The sequence below is a fragment of the Salmo salar genome, chromosome 06 (assembly GCF_965601325.2).
Source record: "Salmo salar chromosome 06, fSalSal1, whole genome shotgun sequence".
Taxonomy (NCBI): domain Eukaryota; kingdom Metazoa; phylum Chordata; class Actinopteri; order Salmoniformes; family Salmonidae; genus Salmo; species Salmo salar.
Genome location: NC_138296.1, coordinates 38,216,653 through 38,232,504, shown reverse-complemented (window position 1 = coordinate 38,232,504; position 15,852 = coordinate 38,216,653). Strand labels below are relative to the sequence as shown.

At 42.9% G+C, this 15,852-nt stretch overlaps 1 protein-coding gene across 3 annotated transcripts; it reads left to right on the top strand.

Annotated features, from left to right (window-relative positions):
* The first annotated feature begins 3,861 nt into the window (after positions 1-3,861).
* Positions 3,862-15,146, top strand: LOC106607101 (activating transcription factor 7-interacting protein 1). Of its 3 annotated transcripts, none has more exons than XM_045720420.2 (12): positions 3,862-4,125; positions 6,806-7,683; positions 7,897-8,093; positions 8,338-8,466; positions 8,580-8,654; positions 8,780-8,850; positions 9,133-9,278; positions 9,418-10,350; positions 10,472-10,579; positions 10,702-10,821; positions 10,909-10,976; positions 13,247-15,146. In XM_045720420.2, the coding sequence occupies exons 2-12, from the start codon at positions 6,813-6,815 to the stop codon at positions 13,736-13,738; spliced, it is 3,210 nt and encodes a 1,069-aa protein (XP_045576376.1). In that variant the 5' UTR covers positions 3,862-4,125; positions 6,806-6,812; the 3' UTR covers positions 13,739-15,146. The 3 variants fall into 3 exon arrangements, with proteins under 3 accessions (XP_045576376.1, XP_045576377.1, XP_045576374.1); XM_045720421.2 differs by having other exon boundaries at positions 7,894-8,093; positions 13,313-15,146; XM_045720418.2 differs by having other exon boundaries at positions 7,894-8,093.
* Positions 15,147-15,852: the final 706 nt, after the last annotated feature.

The window sequence follows — 15,852 nt, the reverse complement described above, 5'->3', positions numbered from 1 at the left end:
TTCTCCCCTTTTAATGCTCATCCTTGAAAATTGCCATACAATCTAAAATAGACACCAAAGTAGACATACTGTACAAACAATTATCTAGGCTAAGTAAAACAAAATTATTTTTGGACTGCTCTGCTAGATAGGCACTGACTACACTTTAGCTAAGACAGAGAAAGGGGAAGCAAATTCATGGATTGGGCACAGGAGGTCTCTAGGTACAAAGGTCTCCGATTGCCCTGGTGAAGGGTAACCGGCAGTGTCAGCTAGAGGTGACGTGCAGGGTCTTCCTGCAGGAATTTGTATTGAGAACTCACCTTGTTAGAGAGAATTACATGGCTATCAAAACGTCACGCCAGGGTAAGCCTAAACGGAATACATACCTTATATGAAGTAGTTCTAAAATTCCAGATGGCAAAATGAATGGGGACAGAGTGGCATCAAATCAAAGGCACTCCTTCAATATAAAAGTTGTTTTTGACTAAAATGAAAACGTGTCAGTTTGTCACTTTCACAAGAATGGAGTAACAACATGTTCAGCATTGCCTCAAATCTAGGTTGTGCCTTTAGATTGAGAAAATGATCAACTAAGGATGAATTTTTCACTTCAAACCCTTGCCTGGTCTGTTTCACAAGCTTTCCCAGATGTCTCACTATGTTGCGCCTCCGGGTTCAGAAACTCTGTGCGAAGGCTGTTCTCAAGGTAGGCCTGGTCGTAGCTAAATACAGTATGTTTGAGTCGTGTCGGGGACAATTTTAGCTAAGGGAGAGATCGAAATGTACACAACAGTTACCCAGAGGAAAATGGGGGAGGGTCATGCTTTTTCAATATCAGTCAACGGGAGGGTTTAGTATTTTTTACATTTAGTCCAGGGGAGGGTCATCTAATTTATAATCAATTAAATGTCATATTGCTCAGGGTTTTAGAATTAGTTTCTTATTATAGTATCTCATGGGCTCCCGAGTGGCGCAGTGGTCTAAGGCACTGCATCTCAGTGCAAGAGGCATCACTAAAGTTCCTGGTTCGAATCCAGGCTGTATCACATCCGGCTGTGATTGGGAGTCCCATAGGGCGGTGCACAATTGGCCCAGCATCGTCCAAGTTTGTCTGGGGTAGGCCATCATTGTAAATAAGAATTTGTTTTTAACTGACTTGCCTAGTTAAATAAAGGTTAAATATTAGAAAATAAATCATGTGCCCGATGATGCCCCTAATCTCTGCTGGGCAGCAACATCAAGTGTGCCTAGTGTGGTCTCAAAATCTATCCATAGGCTACAGGCCTAGGCTATATGAAGATCGTGCTCGGAGAAGCACGTTATATTTTCTTACAAAATGTACTTTAAGTTTTTGCGTTGCTGGGATGGTGTATATAAAACTAGGCTACACTGCATTACACACTACAATGGATAGGCGTTCCCAATCAAGAGGCCCGGCCTGCCCTGCTCTTGCTGATGTAAACCCTTTTTTACTGTGTATGGTGGCACTTCAGGAGGGGAGTCAATTTGTAATTAAAAAAAAAAAGAATCAATATCTGTGCGTGTGGACGAGGCCTACGGATGTCCTGTTCAATTTGAGAAGGAGAACATGAAGACGAGAAGGAGGACCAGAGTAAAGACTGCTACGGCTATAATCAATGCTCATAATGAAGCAATTTATTGGAGTTATTGACTTTACAATACGCCATATGACAAATTTACATAATTTTGAAGAGGGAAAGTATTCCCGAGAATATATAGTGCATTCGGAAAGTATTAAGACCCCTCAACTTTTTCCACATTATTCTAAAGTTGATTAAATCGTTTCCCCCCCCCCCCTCAATCTACACACAATAGCCCATAATGACAAATAAAAACTGAAATATCACATTTACAGAAGTATTCAGACTCTTTACTCAGTACTTTGCTGAAGCACATTTGGCAGCGATTACAGCCTCGAGTCTTAGATATGACGCTACAAGCTTGACACACCTGTATTTGGGGAATGTCTCCCATTCTTTTCTGCAGATCCTCTCCAGGTCTGTCAGATTGGATGGGGACCGTCGCTGCACAGCTATTTTCAGGTCTCTCCAGAGATGTTCAGAGACTTGTCCCGAAGCCACTCCTGCGTGATCTTGGCTGTGTGCTTAGGGTCGTTGTCCTGTTGGAAGGCGAACCTTCACCCCAGTCTGAGGTCTTGAGTGCTCTGGAGCAGGTTTTCATCAAGGCTCTCTCTGTACTTTGCTCCGTTAATCTTTCCCTCAAACCTGACTAGTCTTCCAGTCCCTGCTGCTGAAAAACCTACCCACAGCATGATGCTGCCACCACAATGCTTCACTGTAGGGATGGTGCCAGGTTTCCTCCAGACCTTACGCTTGGCATTCAGGCCAAAGAGTTCAATCTTGGTTTCATCAGACCAGAGACTCTTTTTCGTCATAGTCTAAAAGTCCTTTAGGCGCCTTCTGGCAAACTCCAAGCGGGCCGTCATGGGCCTTTTACTAAGGAGTGGCTTCCGTCTGGCTACTCCACCATAAACGCCTGATTGGTGGAATGCTGCAGAGATGGGAGAACCTTCCAGAAGGACAACCATCTCCACAGAGAAACTCTGGAGCTCTGTCAGAGTGACCATTGGGTTCTTGATCACCTCCCTGACCAAGGCCCTTCTCCCCCAATTGCTCAGTTTGGCCAGGCAGCCAGCTCTAGGAAGAGTCTTGGTGGTTCCAAATTTCTTCCATTTAAGAATGATGGAGGCCACTGTGTTCTTTGGGACCGTCGATGCTGCAGACATTTTTTGGTACCCTTCCCCAGATCTGTGCCTCGACACAATCCTGTCTTAGAGCTCTACGGACAATTCCTTCGACCTCATGTCTTGGGTTTTGCTCTGACATGCACGATCAACTGTGGGACCTTATATAGACTGGTGTGTGCCTTTTCAAATCATGTCCAATTAATTGAATTTACCACAGGTGGACTCCAATCAAGTTGTAGAAACATCTCAAGGATGATCAATGGAAACAGGAAGCACCTGAGGTCAATTTTGAGTCTCATAGCAAAAGGCCTGAATACTTATTTACATAAGGCATTTATTTTTAATAAATGTGCAAACATTTCTAAAAACCTGTCTGTCTGGCCCTACCCAGCTTTCTGGCCAATAGCCTACTTTATTGGAATCTCAATTGCTCTATCCCTCATTCATAGGTTGATTACTTGTGTTGCCCATGTTTGAATGGGCAATGAGCAAAAAAATGTATGACAAAAAAATATATATATTCTCACTTGATGTTCAAGATAAGTCATTCCAATTGAGCCAAATGTTGTGGAGATTGTTGCTGTGTAAGATATTTGTTTTAGCCTATAGTCGTTCATTCATAATGCCATGATACCGAGCTAGAACATTTAATTTAATCATTTAAAACTCTTCTGACAGCTGCCAAAATGGCTGACTGAAAGGCTTGACATGCATGAGGTTGCAGAACCTTGGCTGTTGATGTACTGTAGGCTTATTTGTGTTAAACTATCGACTGAAAAGTATACATAGGATACAGTAAGAAAAATAGTAGTAAACATGCAGAAGCAATATGAGATGGTTTTGAATCATGTTAGTTTATTTCCCTCTGGCTATAGTTCGTCACAAGTTAGTAATGAGTATTCTGGGGACAATATTCAGGATAATATTTTAATAATAATAATGCCTGAAGCACAATGCGGGATGGATTGAGATGGGACTGTTTTGTATCATGAGCATAGAGTAGGAGAGTTGCTAAAAAATGTAGACGACTCCTTTTCATGAAGAATGGTGCAATTGAAAGTGCCTTAACACCTTTTTTTCCCTTTTCTGCAGTTTCTCCAAATATGGTAGCCCCGCCTTCTTCTTTCTGGATTTCCCTCCCCCATCACACTTCCTGCTTTGTTTGAGAGGGAGCGAATTGGCAGACTGAATAGGCTAGCTGTGGAGTTTAGAACATACGAATGTGGGCTGGGAAGTTAAGAACATACTAAGAATGTGCTGGTTTTGAGTGGTTGTGATTCACTCCCAAATCAGTGACAACAGACAGGTCAAGTTAGGTTGTTAAATGACTGTGCAAGTTAGCATTTGCTGATTCAATTTAGCACTTAGCAAGTTCTGGTCACTACAGGATCCTGTTTTGAAACTGGATGTAAAGGGTGAGTGGCCTCACGTGTTTAACATTGAGTTACTGCATTAAGATATAGTTGAAATCTTAGTCTAAACTTCACTGAATGGATCATTTTATGTAAGTGGTGATGAATTGGTGAGGCCATTGAAGGCATCTACATACCTTACTGATGTAGCAATTGTAGGTCCGTTAACGCAGCATTTTGACTGAATTAAACGTACATAAATGTACTTAGTCCTCCTCATCTTCTACCGCTGGAGTGCCTTGCCACAGTGCCTGTCTCATGAGACCCAGCTACTCCAGCACAGCCACCACTGTCCGTCAATATGTGTCCAAGCCATCAGGTCCTGCACATCCTGATTTCAAGGGCAATGTTCCTACGGCCAGTCTTCTTATACATGTTCCATTAGAGATCTTATTTTGCCAGTGCAAAACAAACCACTGTGTCAAATATTCTCACTTCATAATTGAAATATCACAATACTCAACTTCAAATTGTTTGAGGCACGGAAGTGTGTCGTGATTTCTGGGCTGGAACAAAAGCCTGTGCTCTCCATGGCCCTCTAAGTAATGTCAGGATCGATGACTTAGTCAGCTAACTGAGAAAGATTCCATTTCAAGTCAAACGGTACCGACTCAATATTCTCAATAATCCATCATTTACTTGAGCTTTTCTTAATAAACCAGAAAACAAACCGCTATATCTGAAAGTTTGTTAGTTACCTGGCTAACTTATTGATTCTGCTTTGTGACATACACTGTAGGACTAGGTTGGCCACGCCTTCCTTCACTTAGCCAACACCTGGTGCGACAAATCAACAGTAATCAATTAGTATGCAATTAAATTCAGGTGTGCAGATTGATAGTCTCTACTGGAATTTTTTTCACTGGAAAACTAAAATCAAATGTCGTACTTAGTCTAGCCCTTGATACTTAGTCTAGCCCTTGATACTTAGTCTGAGTGTCCACAGGTGCATTTAATTGCCTCCTTTCACAGGGTAATCTAACTGGGCTAAATAGAATTTCATCCAACTGCAAAGGGAATCCTCCAGGAATGTGATCATGGGGGATTACCCCATACCCTTGGGTTTGACAAGTCAATTCAGGCGCATACTGTCAGTGGGGAGTCACATGGAGCTAATCTCTGAATCCCAGAACTGATCTTACATAATTGCGTCAAACGCTCAATTAGGTTCTGGGGGGGAAATTTCAGAAAAAATATTAAAGAGACAAGTAAAAAGTCTCCACCCTCCTAAACGGAAACACTTTACGTGGAGCAAATGCATCGCATTACATTTTCAGCTGCAGGTAGTACTGGATTTATGATGGGGCAGTTTAAGGAATGACATTCCATGAAGGCAACATTAAGTTTTCAACTCATTTTTGAAAAAGTGTACTAATGTCATTACAGATTCTTCCAACTCAATGGGGTTTATTTTATTGCTTTAAAAAAACTGAATCTTACTGGCTCTAAGACCTGTCCTAAATTTGTCAAGATGACATGGCTAAGATGGCATGGCACTATGCAATGTTACTTGATTGATTTGTTTTCATTCCTATTTTGATGAGGCAGTGGTAAGTATATGCAGAACTTACCACTTAGTTGGCTATAGCCTGGAAACCTGATGTTTTATTTAATGGAACTCTACATTGGGCATAAATTAGTGTTTGGATCAGGAAAGTTTCCTCTCACGACCTCTACAAGCCAGAATGTTGAATAAAATTGTATTTTAACTTTACTGGTTGTCCATGTGGTTGGTCTGTTTGCAGGTAGGAATGTGAGACAATATCCACAGGAAAGTATAATTCAAAGTGCTGGCAGAGTGTTCAGATTTGTCACCTGAAGCATGTAAGCATGAGCCTGGCAAGTATGCATGCATACATGTATTTATCTTGTGCGTGCTTCAATGAAATTCAACGTCAGGTTTCCAGGCTAGGTTGGCTATTGCAAATGAAGGGTAGGGTTCTTGTATCCTTCCTTCTCTCGCCTGCAGGCTTGGAGAAACTAGCAGCCTCTGTGAATGCTGCTAGGTGACATGAAAGGTCAAAAGCGGTGAGGGAGGAGCACCCTTCTCAAATGGAACAGTAGTCTGGGCTGCATGCTCATGCTGTCAACATGGCAGCATGGTGCATCATTCAGAAACATCTCTTTTGCATAAAATGTCAGAATAAACACAGATAAAGCGTTTAAAGAAAAAAAAATAAAAATTTGCATGTGAAAAGAGAATCCTCCTCATTACTCCACCTGCTTCACCCACTTTTTTTGTTTTGAGCCGCGGTCAGCCAGAGCAGGGCACCTGGCTCACGCCAGGAGGCAGCCTGGTTCCAAAACAAATGCAATCACTTTTCACCCGGTGCAAACACCTCACACCGGGGCCAGATATTTGAAACCCGTCACTGAATCACCTGCTTGAGTTGCCTGGCAGGCTTTGCACTCTACCAATCAGAGTTGACAGGGTGTAAAGAGGAGGAGCTGCATGATTGTGGGTGTGTCCTATCTTGGACTTCAACAATAGTGTGTACGGGAAAGTCAGTGCTCCCACTTCTACTTGAATTTAATACACTTCATTAATGAAGAGATTAATGAAAATGTTTGTTTTTCATTTGCATGAATCAAAGGCATTGAAATGCAATTAAGTAGAGTAAAACAAAAACAGAATTGTATATGATTGACATTCTTTTGCTCGCTCTTCTCCACCACCATTCAGGTCAAGCATGGATATTGCTGTCGCAGAGGAACCCCTGAGGAAAATCTTCAGAGCAAAAAAGACTATGAAAGTCAGTGATCGACGGCAACTGGAATCCCTTCACACCACTCTTTCCTCTCCATGTTCTTTCCCATCCCCATCTCAGCCAACAATGGTAAATGGGAAGCACTGTGAAGATGTGTCTATGGAAGTAGATAAAGAACTTCATGGAACTACACATACCACCACTCATGCCCCTTCCTCCCTGACAGCCACATCCCTAACCACTGAGACCTCTGAGGAACCAACAGCCTCTGAATTACTGGTTTCTTCATCACAGAACATACACTCTGATGTAAAAGATGTTGAAGGAGAGGGGGACAAGGAGTCTACATTACCCAGCCTCGAGGTAGAAGATAAAATGAATGGACTGATAAAGGGGGATAGAAATTCCAAGGAGGATGTTATCGTTTCCTCTCCTGTGAGTTCAGAGAAAACAGAAGCAGTAAGAGAGAGACAGGTTGATGGTATGGAAGTAGACCTGGTACCAGGTACCACTCAGGACACAGTGCCCATATTGAACCCTGCTGCCTCCCTCCTGCTGTCCTCCAACACGGCTGTAGAGTCTGTCTCTTCCCCTTCCCTCTCCCCGTCATACACGGCAGAGTCAGACCAGGAGGTCAGGCCAGGATTCCTGGTGCTTAGTGAAGATGAGGATGTCCAGGATGAGAGCGATGAGGAAGAGGAGGAAAAAGATGCGAAAGAGGAGGAACAGAGGGAAAGTGAAGGAGGGGTAGAAAAAGTTGAGGTTAACATGGAGAATCCAGAACAATTTGAAAGTGGTGCTCCAGTTGACTGTCCGTCCTCTTCATCACCGACGCCCCTTCAGATTGATGAAGGTAGTCCTATAGTCTTTTCCAATCCCAACTGAAGCACCAAAGGGATTATGTCAAGTTTAGTTTGTTATGTTAGCTAAGGTTGCAGGAATTGGTCATATTTCTGACTTCAACTGGCCTGTTGGCTAGTGGAGATATATTTGTTTTCAACATGTTAGCTTCGATAACAGCGGTGTTTTGATATTATAATGTTTTGTGTTCTCTCTAAACAAGAAGAGGAGGGTGCTGCTCTACTGAAGAAACGATCCTTGTCTGGAGACTCAGAGGATGGTGGCGAAAAGCAGGGAGAAAGAGAAGACTTGGTAGTGGTGGAGAGGCATCACAAGAGGCCCAGAGTAGATTGTGAAGAGCTGGAGGCTCATGTGGAGCTGAAGATCAGTGGGAGCGCTGAAAGGCAACACAAGCTAAAGAAGGTTGGTCCTCAATTGAGATGTGGTTTCTTTAAATAAAATATGAAACGTCTCAGTTCCCAAGTTGTAGTCATGTATCCTGAGTTGCATGGCATATTTTTGGCAATTTTTTATTTTTATTATTGGTGCTACCTTCTCGTGTTATTTATTTAAAAAATCTCAGTTGGACTGGTTTTAAGGTTAAACAAATAAACTAACCTTCCATCTTTTTTCCTCACTTGCCCATTAAAATCCCTGTCCTCTGTAGGTGGTGCAGCAGCTTGTTGAGGAGCAGTTGCGTGTTCTGCAGCTCACACTATTTGACAAGAGTCTTCAGGGGCTCAGAGACAGACTGGACAAAATAGAAAAACACCCGAGTGCACTCAAGAGCCTGCAGGTCAGTTGTCAAAAGATGACAAATAAAACACAAACAGGGTAATCTAGGATAAAGACATTGGAATGTATTGCCCATTAGACAAGCAAATCCATGCTCCACGTATGCCCTTTCAGGCAAAGATTGGCCGACTTTCTAAGAAAGTTGGAACTGCCAACCAGGTCAGGGAGAATGCCAAGAATCCTCCAGAGGTGAGTGAAAATGGAGGCAATTGATCTTTCAATAATGACGGTGATTTCAGAGGGAACTTGCTTTTTTGAAAGATTGATGGTACCATTGGAACTCTATACAAAGTGCTCTTCCCTATATTCATCAGGTACTGTTGCCACCTACCTCTACTTATGCCACAGCAACCACCCAAGCAGGATCAGCAATTCTCGGCCTGAGGTAAGTCAATGATTTGAAGTGTAGCAGCGTGTCCCAATTAATCAGAGGAAAAAACATTTCACTAGAGGGTAACCCAAAGAAATGGGTGCATTGACAACGAAAATTCAATTTATCATTGAGTTATTTGGGATAAAAGCAATTGATTGGATGCACAGTGACGTCCTACTGTATCTCTCAGCATCCACTTATGTTTGTGTTCTCCATCATTCTCCACTGAGCAGCCTTTTGATCAGCTTCCTGAATCCTCTGCCTGTAATCATTTCCTCTCCTCCTTGTAAACAGAACAATGGGGAACAACACACCAGATCCAAAGCGTAATGATCAGAGCAGTCAAACCCCTACTCCTGTATGTAATGATCAGGGCTGTCAAACCCCTACTCCTGTATGTAATGATCAGGGCTGTCAAACCCCTACTCCTGTACCCACAGGTGAGCAGGAGGGAGTTGGTCTGTTGGCAGGTTTCTCTTTATCTTAATCTGTGTGTTTTCTTTAACCAACTAATAATATCATTGTATACAGTCTCTTCCTTTCTTTTTTTTCAATCTCCATTTTTTTCTCCTCCACAAGCCCCCTTGCTACCTTCCCACCCTTCCACAGCCTCAGCCGGATCTCAACCCACATCCCAAACCTTGATGCTGAGCACCTGTGTTACCCCAACACCAGGCCCGTCCGCCTTCCCTCTCCAGTCATTCCTCATACAGCTGCCTGGTGGAGGGACAGCCATCCTTACCAACCCAACCAACTCACAGCTAATCCCAGTGTGCGCACTTCCCGCCATGACGAGTTCCACCGTGACACCCACCACTGCCTTCCTCCTGCAGAGGACTACTCCTTACACCCCTGCTGCTCCCAAGCCCCCCTCTGCTTCTGCCCTCTTATCTCATTTCGCTGCCACACCCACACCCACAACCACGACTACACCCACTGACTCACCAGCTGCCACAACGTCCCACATAACCACACCCATAACCATGCCCAGGGCCACAACCATAACCACAACAACACCCTGGGCCATACCTATGGCCACACATGCAACCACACCCTGGGCCACAACCATAACCACACCCAGGGCCACAACCATAACCACAACCACACCCTGGGCCATACCCAGGGCCACACATGCAACCACACCCAGGGCCACAACCATAACCACACCCAGGGCCACAACCATAACCACACCCAGGGCCACAACCTTAACCACACCCACACGCAGGGCCACAACCATAACCACACTCTGTGCCACACCCAATGTCACCTACCCTGGAGCCACTGGGACAGTCAGCAGGCCCAGCTCCGGTGTGTCTGTCTCCGTCTGTGAGTCCATTCGGCTTGTGTCTGTGGCGAACTCCACTTTATCCTTACCAAGATTCTCAATGCCAGCCACCACATGCACTCAACCCAATGTGCGACCAGCTACCTTTTTGCATCCAGCTGCCCCAGCACAACTAGCTGCCCCAACACAACTAGCTGCCCCTGTACCACAGGTGCCTGCGAAAACAGGTTAGCTTACACCTCAGACGCTTGGCTTGTCATCTTGGAAGAGTAAATGTAAGTAGTTTGTTTTGCCCAGATTCTCAGTGTTGTTCTGAGAAGCTGTGTTTTCCTACACTCTCCTATGTAGGTAGTGAATCTACAAACCCTCCTTCAGACTCCACACAGGCATCTCACCCTGCCAAATCAGAAGCATTCATAGACCTGACAGAGGAGGAGGATGATGATGATGTTCTAGGTAAGATTGATATTCCTTTCCCTCCCGCTTCCTTTTGGTGAGCAGTATTTTATGATATTATAGAGGCCAGACGTGCAGTGAGTTGTACATCTCCCGAAGTTGTCCCCATGTGTTGTGTGCAGTTACTGGAGTGCTGAAGGCTCCGATGGCTTTGAAGGCCTCACCCTCGCCTTCAACAGCGGGTCAGCGAACAACAGCCACACAGCAAACCGCCACCTCCACTTCAGTCGGAACACAGGCCGGTAAGTGGTGTCTTGTGCCAACACTGTCTGTGGTTATGTTGACAGTAGAATACCCAGATTGTTTTTCTCTTTAATTTATTGTTTCAGTGAGGTCATCTCTTGGTCAGACTTCAGCTGTTGGATCTCCGCAGGCTGTTTATCAGCGCCCCCTGCAGGTGAGACTACCAAATATTTGAAAGCATAGCAACTGTCTTTCAATACATGGGCTGCGTTTCAAACTTATAAAAGACACACCTTCCTCCACTTACCCTCGCCTTATGCAATTGGGGGATCCCCGCGGCCATCTTTGTTGTCGGTCCAAATGATTAGCCAAGCAAGGGAAGTTAGCAACGTAAGCCCCTCAGCCCTCGTTTTTGATTGAGTTTGTAAGTGTACAATTTAGAGGTCGACCGATTAATCGGAATGGCTGATTTTAATTAGGGCCGATTTCAAGTTTTCATAACAATCGGTAATCACCGTTTTTGGACACCGATTATGGCCGATTACATTGCACTCCACGAGGAGACTGCGTGGCAGGCTGACTACCTGTTATGCGAGTGCAGCAAGGAGCCAAGGTAAGGTGCTAGCTAGCATTAAACTTATCTTATAATCAATCTTCACATAATCACTAGTTAACTACACATGGTTGATGATATTACTAGTTTATCTAGCTTGTCCTGCGTTGCATATAATCGTTGCGGTGCCTGTTAATTTATCATTGAATCACAGCCTACTTCGCCAAACGGGTGATTTAACAAGTGCATTCTCGAAAAAAGCACTGTCGTTGCACCAATGTACCTAACCATAAACATCAACGCCTTTCTTAAAATCAATACACAAGTATATATTTTTAAACCTGCATATTTAGTTAATATTGCCTGCTAACATTAATTTCTTTTAACTATGGAAATTGTGTCACTTCTCTTGCGTTCTGTGCAAGTAGAGTCAGGGTATATGCAGCAGTTTGGGCCGCCTGGCTCGTTGCGAACTGTGTGAAGACCATTTCTTCCTAACAAAGACCGTAATTAATTTGCCAGAATTGTACATAATTATGACATAACATTGAAGGTTGTGCAATATTTAGACTTAGGGATGCCACCCGTTAAATAAAATATGGAACTGTTCCGTATTTATCTTAAAGAATAAACATTTTGTTTTCGAAATGATAGTTTCCGGATTTGACCATATTAATGACCGAAGGCTCGTATTTCTGTGTGTTATTATATTATAATTAAGTCTATGATTTGATAGAGCAGTCTGACTGAGCGGTGGTAGGCAGCAGCAGGCTCGTAAGCATTCGTTCAAACAGCACTTTCCTGCATTTGCCAGCAGCTCTTCGTTGTGCTTCAAGCATTATGACTTCAAGCCTATCAACTCCCGAGATTAGGCTGGCAATACTAAAGTACCTATTAGAACATCCAATAGTCAAAGGTATATGAAAGACAAATGGTAGAGAGAGAAATAGTCCTATAATAACTACAACCTAAAACTTCTTACCTGGGAATATTGAAGACTCATGTTAAAAGGAACCACCAGCTTTCATATGTTCTCATGTTCTGAGCAAGGAACTTAAACGTTAGCTTTTTTACATGGCACATATTGCACTTTTACTTTCTTCTCCAACACTTTGTTTCATAATGTTTCATAATTTATTTGAGACTAAATGTAATTTATTGATGTATTATATTAAGTTAAAATAACTGTTCATTCAGTATTGTTGTAATTGTCATTATTTTATATATATTATATATATATATATATATATATATATATATATATATATATATATATATATATATTAGAAGTGCAATATGTGCCATGTAAAAACAAATGTAAATAGGTTAGAAACGGTGCTACTAATGCACATGACGGCACAAACACTTATCATAAAAGTAATGATGTTTTAGTTTGGTTAGCTTTTGGAAACGATAGTTTGCGCACAACTTTCCCTGACATCACACTTATACTTTGTAATTTTTGATGTATCTGATATAGTAGGATGGCTAACATTCGATGTCTGCGGAGGCGTTGTCTCCTAGCCAAGATTATGAAATGCAATCAGAATTGACTGTAGCGTATATAAGGCACTCACAACAGCTACCAGTGGTTCCATGATGACTGACAACAACCATGAGATGAACGAGTGACACATTTCCGGGCAAGAGCGGTCCATTTAAAATATATTTCTTCCATCGCCCCTTGCCCTGCAAGTGTCAACTCATCAGACGTCATGATATGTCATCAGAAGTGTCCACTTAATTTGAGGGCTGAGGGGATAGGGTGTGTCTTTTTAAGTGTTTGGAATGCAGCCATGGAATACTGCATGTTCCAGAACGTTTTCCAATTGGAAGAACATTTACATATTGGCCTATAATCAACCAAAGAGAGTAAACATAGCAAATGGATGTGAAAGGCTGAGTGAAAGTTGATAAAATTCATCTTTCAGGGCTCCACATCTGAAAGTGTTGCCTCAGCAACAACCACTTCTTCATCTTCCACACCTTGCCCCCAGCCCTCTCCCCTTCCCCCCTTGCCTGTCCCACCTCAAACGATCAGCCTGCCCCTCGAAGCGGCCAGCACCAGACCTCCACAGCAGCCTCTGCTCAAAATAACCCGGGTTCCAAGCCAGAATGACGGCATCGTGCTCTCCTGGTCTGTGACTGAAGTAGACAGGAGCTGTGCTGCCGTGGACAGCTACCACCTATACGCCTACCACCAGGACCACTCTGGCCCCGGCACACCCCTCCTACTCTGGAAGAAGATAGGGGAGGTGAAGGCCTTGGCTTTGCCCATGGCCTGTACACTCACACAGTTTGTCACTGGCTCCAAGTACTACTTTGCAGTCCGTGCCAGGGACGTGTATGGCCGCTTTGGACCATTCTGTGAGCTTCAGTGCACTGACGTCTTAACGTCCCCTTCACTGAAAGCTCCAATTTAACCAAATGTTAAGATTTAAGTTAACTTGACACAATAAATTGTATATATTAAAACAAGAGGAGAAATGTTGATACTGTAGATTTTTTTTTTTCTGGTAACCAAGCTAGCCAAAGTGAAAAGTTCAGTAAAGCTTCTGGCATAACTAATTGCTCTATTTTCAAGTGAATGTGTTTGGTATTTGTTTTATCAGAATTGTGCACTCAAATCTTATTTGAGCCCAGGTGTTTACAAGAGTGACTTATTATTGGAATGTTACTGGAAAATGTTGTTGCCCATCTTGGTGAAATCGGTTGGCCGTGTGTTTGACCACATGGGAGCAGCATTGTACCAAAATGGTATCTTTGACACAGGAGGAGAGGATTTGAAAATCAAACCTGAAATGGCCTGGTCCCGTTTCTGATTATGGACAAAGTATTATTCTCTTAGTTTCCTGAAGGTATTTGAAAACTCAAACTTTTCATTGCAATTGTCAGTTTAACTGAAATAACAGACTATGAATGACCATGTTATTATATGGTAATACACAGTAGTTTTGCGTCTCATGAGAAATGAACCTGCCAAAGCCTATGCGATCTCTCTTTTCCTCCTGCTCAATTTCTGCCACTGTGAAGGACATGTTCTACAATTAAATGATACATGATCTAGGGCCTCCTGTGTATGTGCACGTCCTGTGCCAATTTCTTTTTTTTATGGGTGTAATTTAATGTTTTCTTTTTTAATTTGGCATGAACAGAACTAGTCATGTTTTCATATTGTCAAACAAATAACTAAAGTAGGCTACCTGCGTGTGTTCGTCTAGTCCAAAATCATTCCAGCATCCTAACATTGATGAATGGAAAGAGACATCCGTTACGAAACACCAGAAATTGTAATGACATTCTGCGATTTTCATTAGGTCGACACTCTTGTAGCCTGAATTAATTGATGCGTCTTTGACAAAAGGACCTTTTTTGTAGAAAGAAAAGTTGGGATGCCTGAAAAGGGGCTGAGAGATGGGACTGTCCCGGGATGACAAGTGCAGCCACATGGATATATATCCAATAACCGGTGGGGATGTTCGTTTCATTTGGAACACACTTTTATTTTAATATTTACCTCTGTTGCAGTACAAATTGCATTTTAAAGAAATAGTATAATTGTTCAATTAGTATTATTTAGAGACCCCGCCCCCCCACCACAAAGTTTGATTTTTATTGCATTTAGAGGGACTCATTCAGGGGTCCCCCCTGGGCCCCATGTAATTCACACACTGTCTGCTGATCGCTTTGTCTGATAGGGACATGTAAAGTCTTAATGGCTGGTTAGAAACATGTAAATAAATGCATTGGACTTGACAACAGATTGACCGAAAGGTTAAGTACCAAGAAATATTCAGACTTGTAATTGTTCATTAAAATGTTTGTAAATTATACCGGTATATTGATACTTGACTCTAGGGGGAGCTAGTCCCTTATCAGTTTTATTCACACTAACACCAGTTCCTAGACATTTATTGGAAAGGCACCCCCTCCTCCTCCACTCTCTCAATGCATACTAATTCTGCGAGAGGACCCTCCTCCCTCCCCTCCCACCCAGATTTCTCAGGGATAGGCGGGAGAGGGGACAGATAGCATTTTCAGTTCAGTAAGGCAGGCAATGCTTGTCTTATAGCCCCATGTCTTTTTCAGTAAGCAGTATTGATGAGCCGCTGCAACATGTCTAACCTGTGTGAGTGGTATGTACTAGACCAGAGCTAGAGGAAAATAACATGTTTTCTTCTGGATGGGGAGGCTTGTTTTGTTGAAAGAAGAAAGAAGATGAGCTGGGAGGGGGAATAACTGGCAACTGCCATTCCCCCCTTCCACATAGAGACAAGAAAAAACGGAGGCTACTGGAGTATTTGTTTTTTTCTTTCGTTCTTTGTTCTTCTTCTTCCTCATCGCCTTGCTGGGAGGTGCTTTATCTTTTCATTTGCTTGCTCTCTCCGTCCTCTGCCTCCTCATCTATTTCACCATTTACCTGGTCTACAATTTCTTCTATTTATGAACGAGAAAAGGAAGGAAAGAGATTTTTTTTTCCTTTTTTAATTTCCTTTTCCATTCTCCCTTCCCTTACCATTCCTATGACTCCCTATCT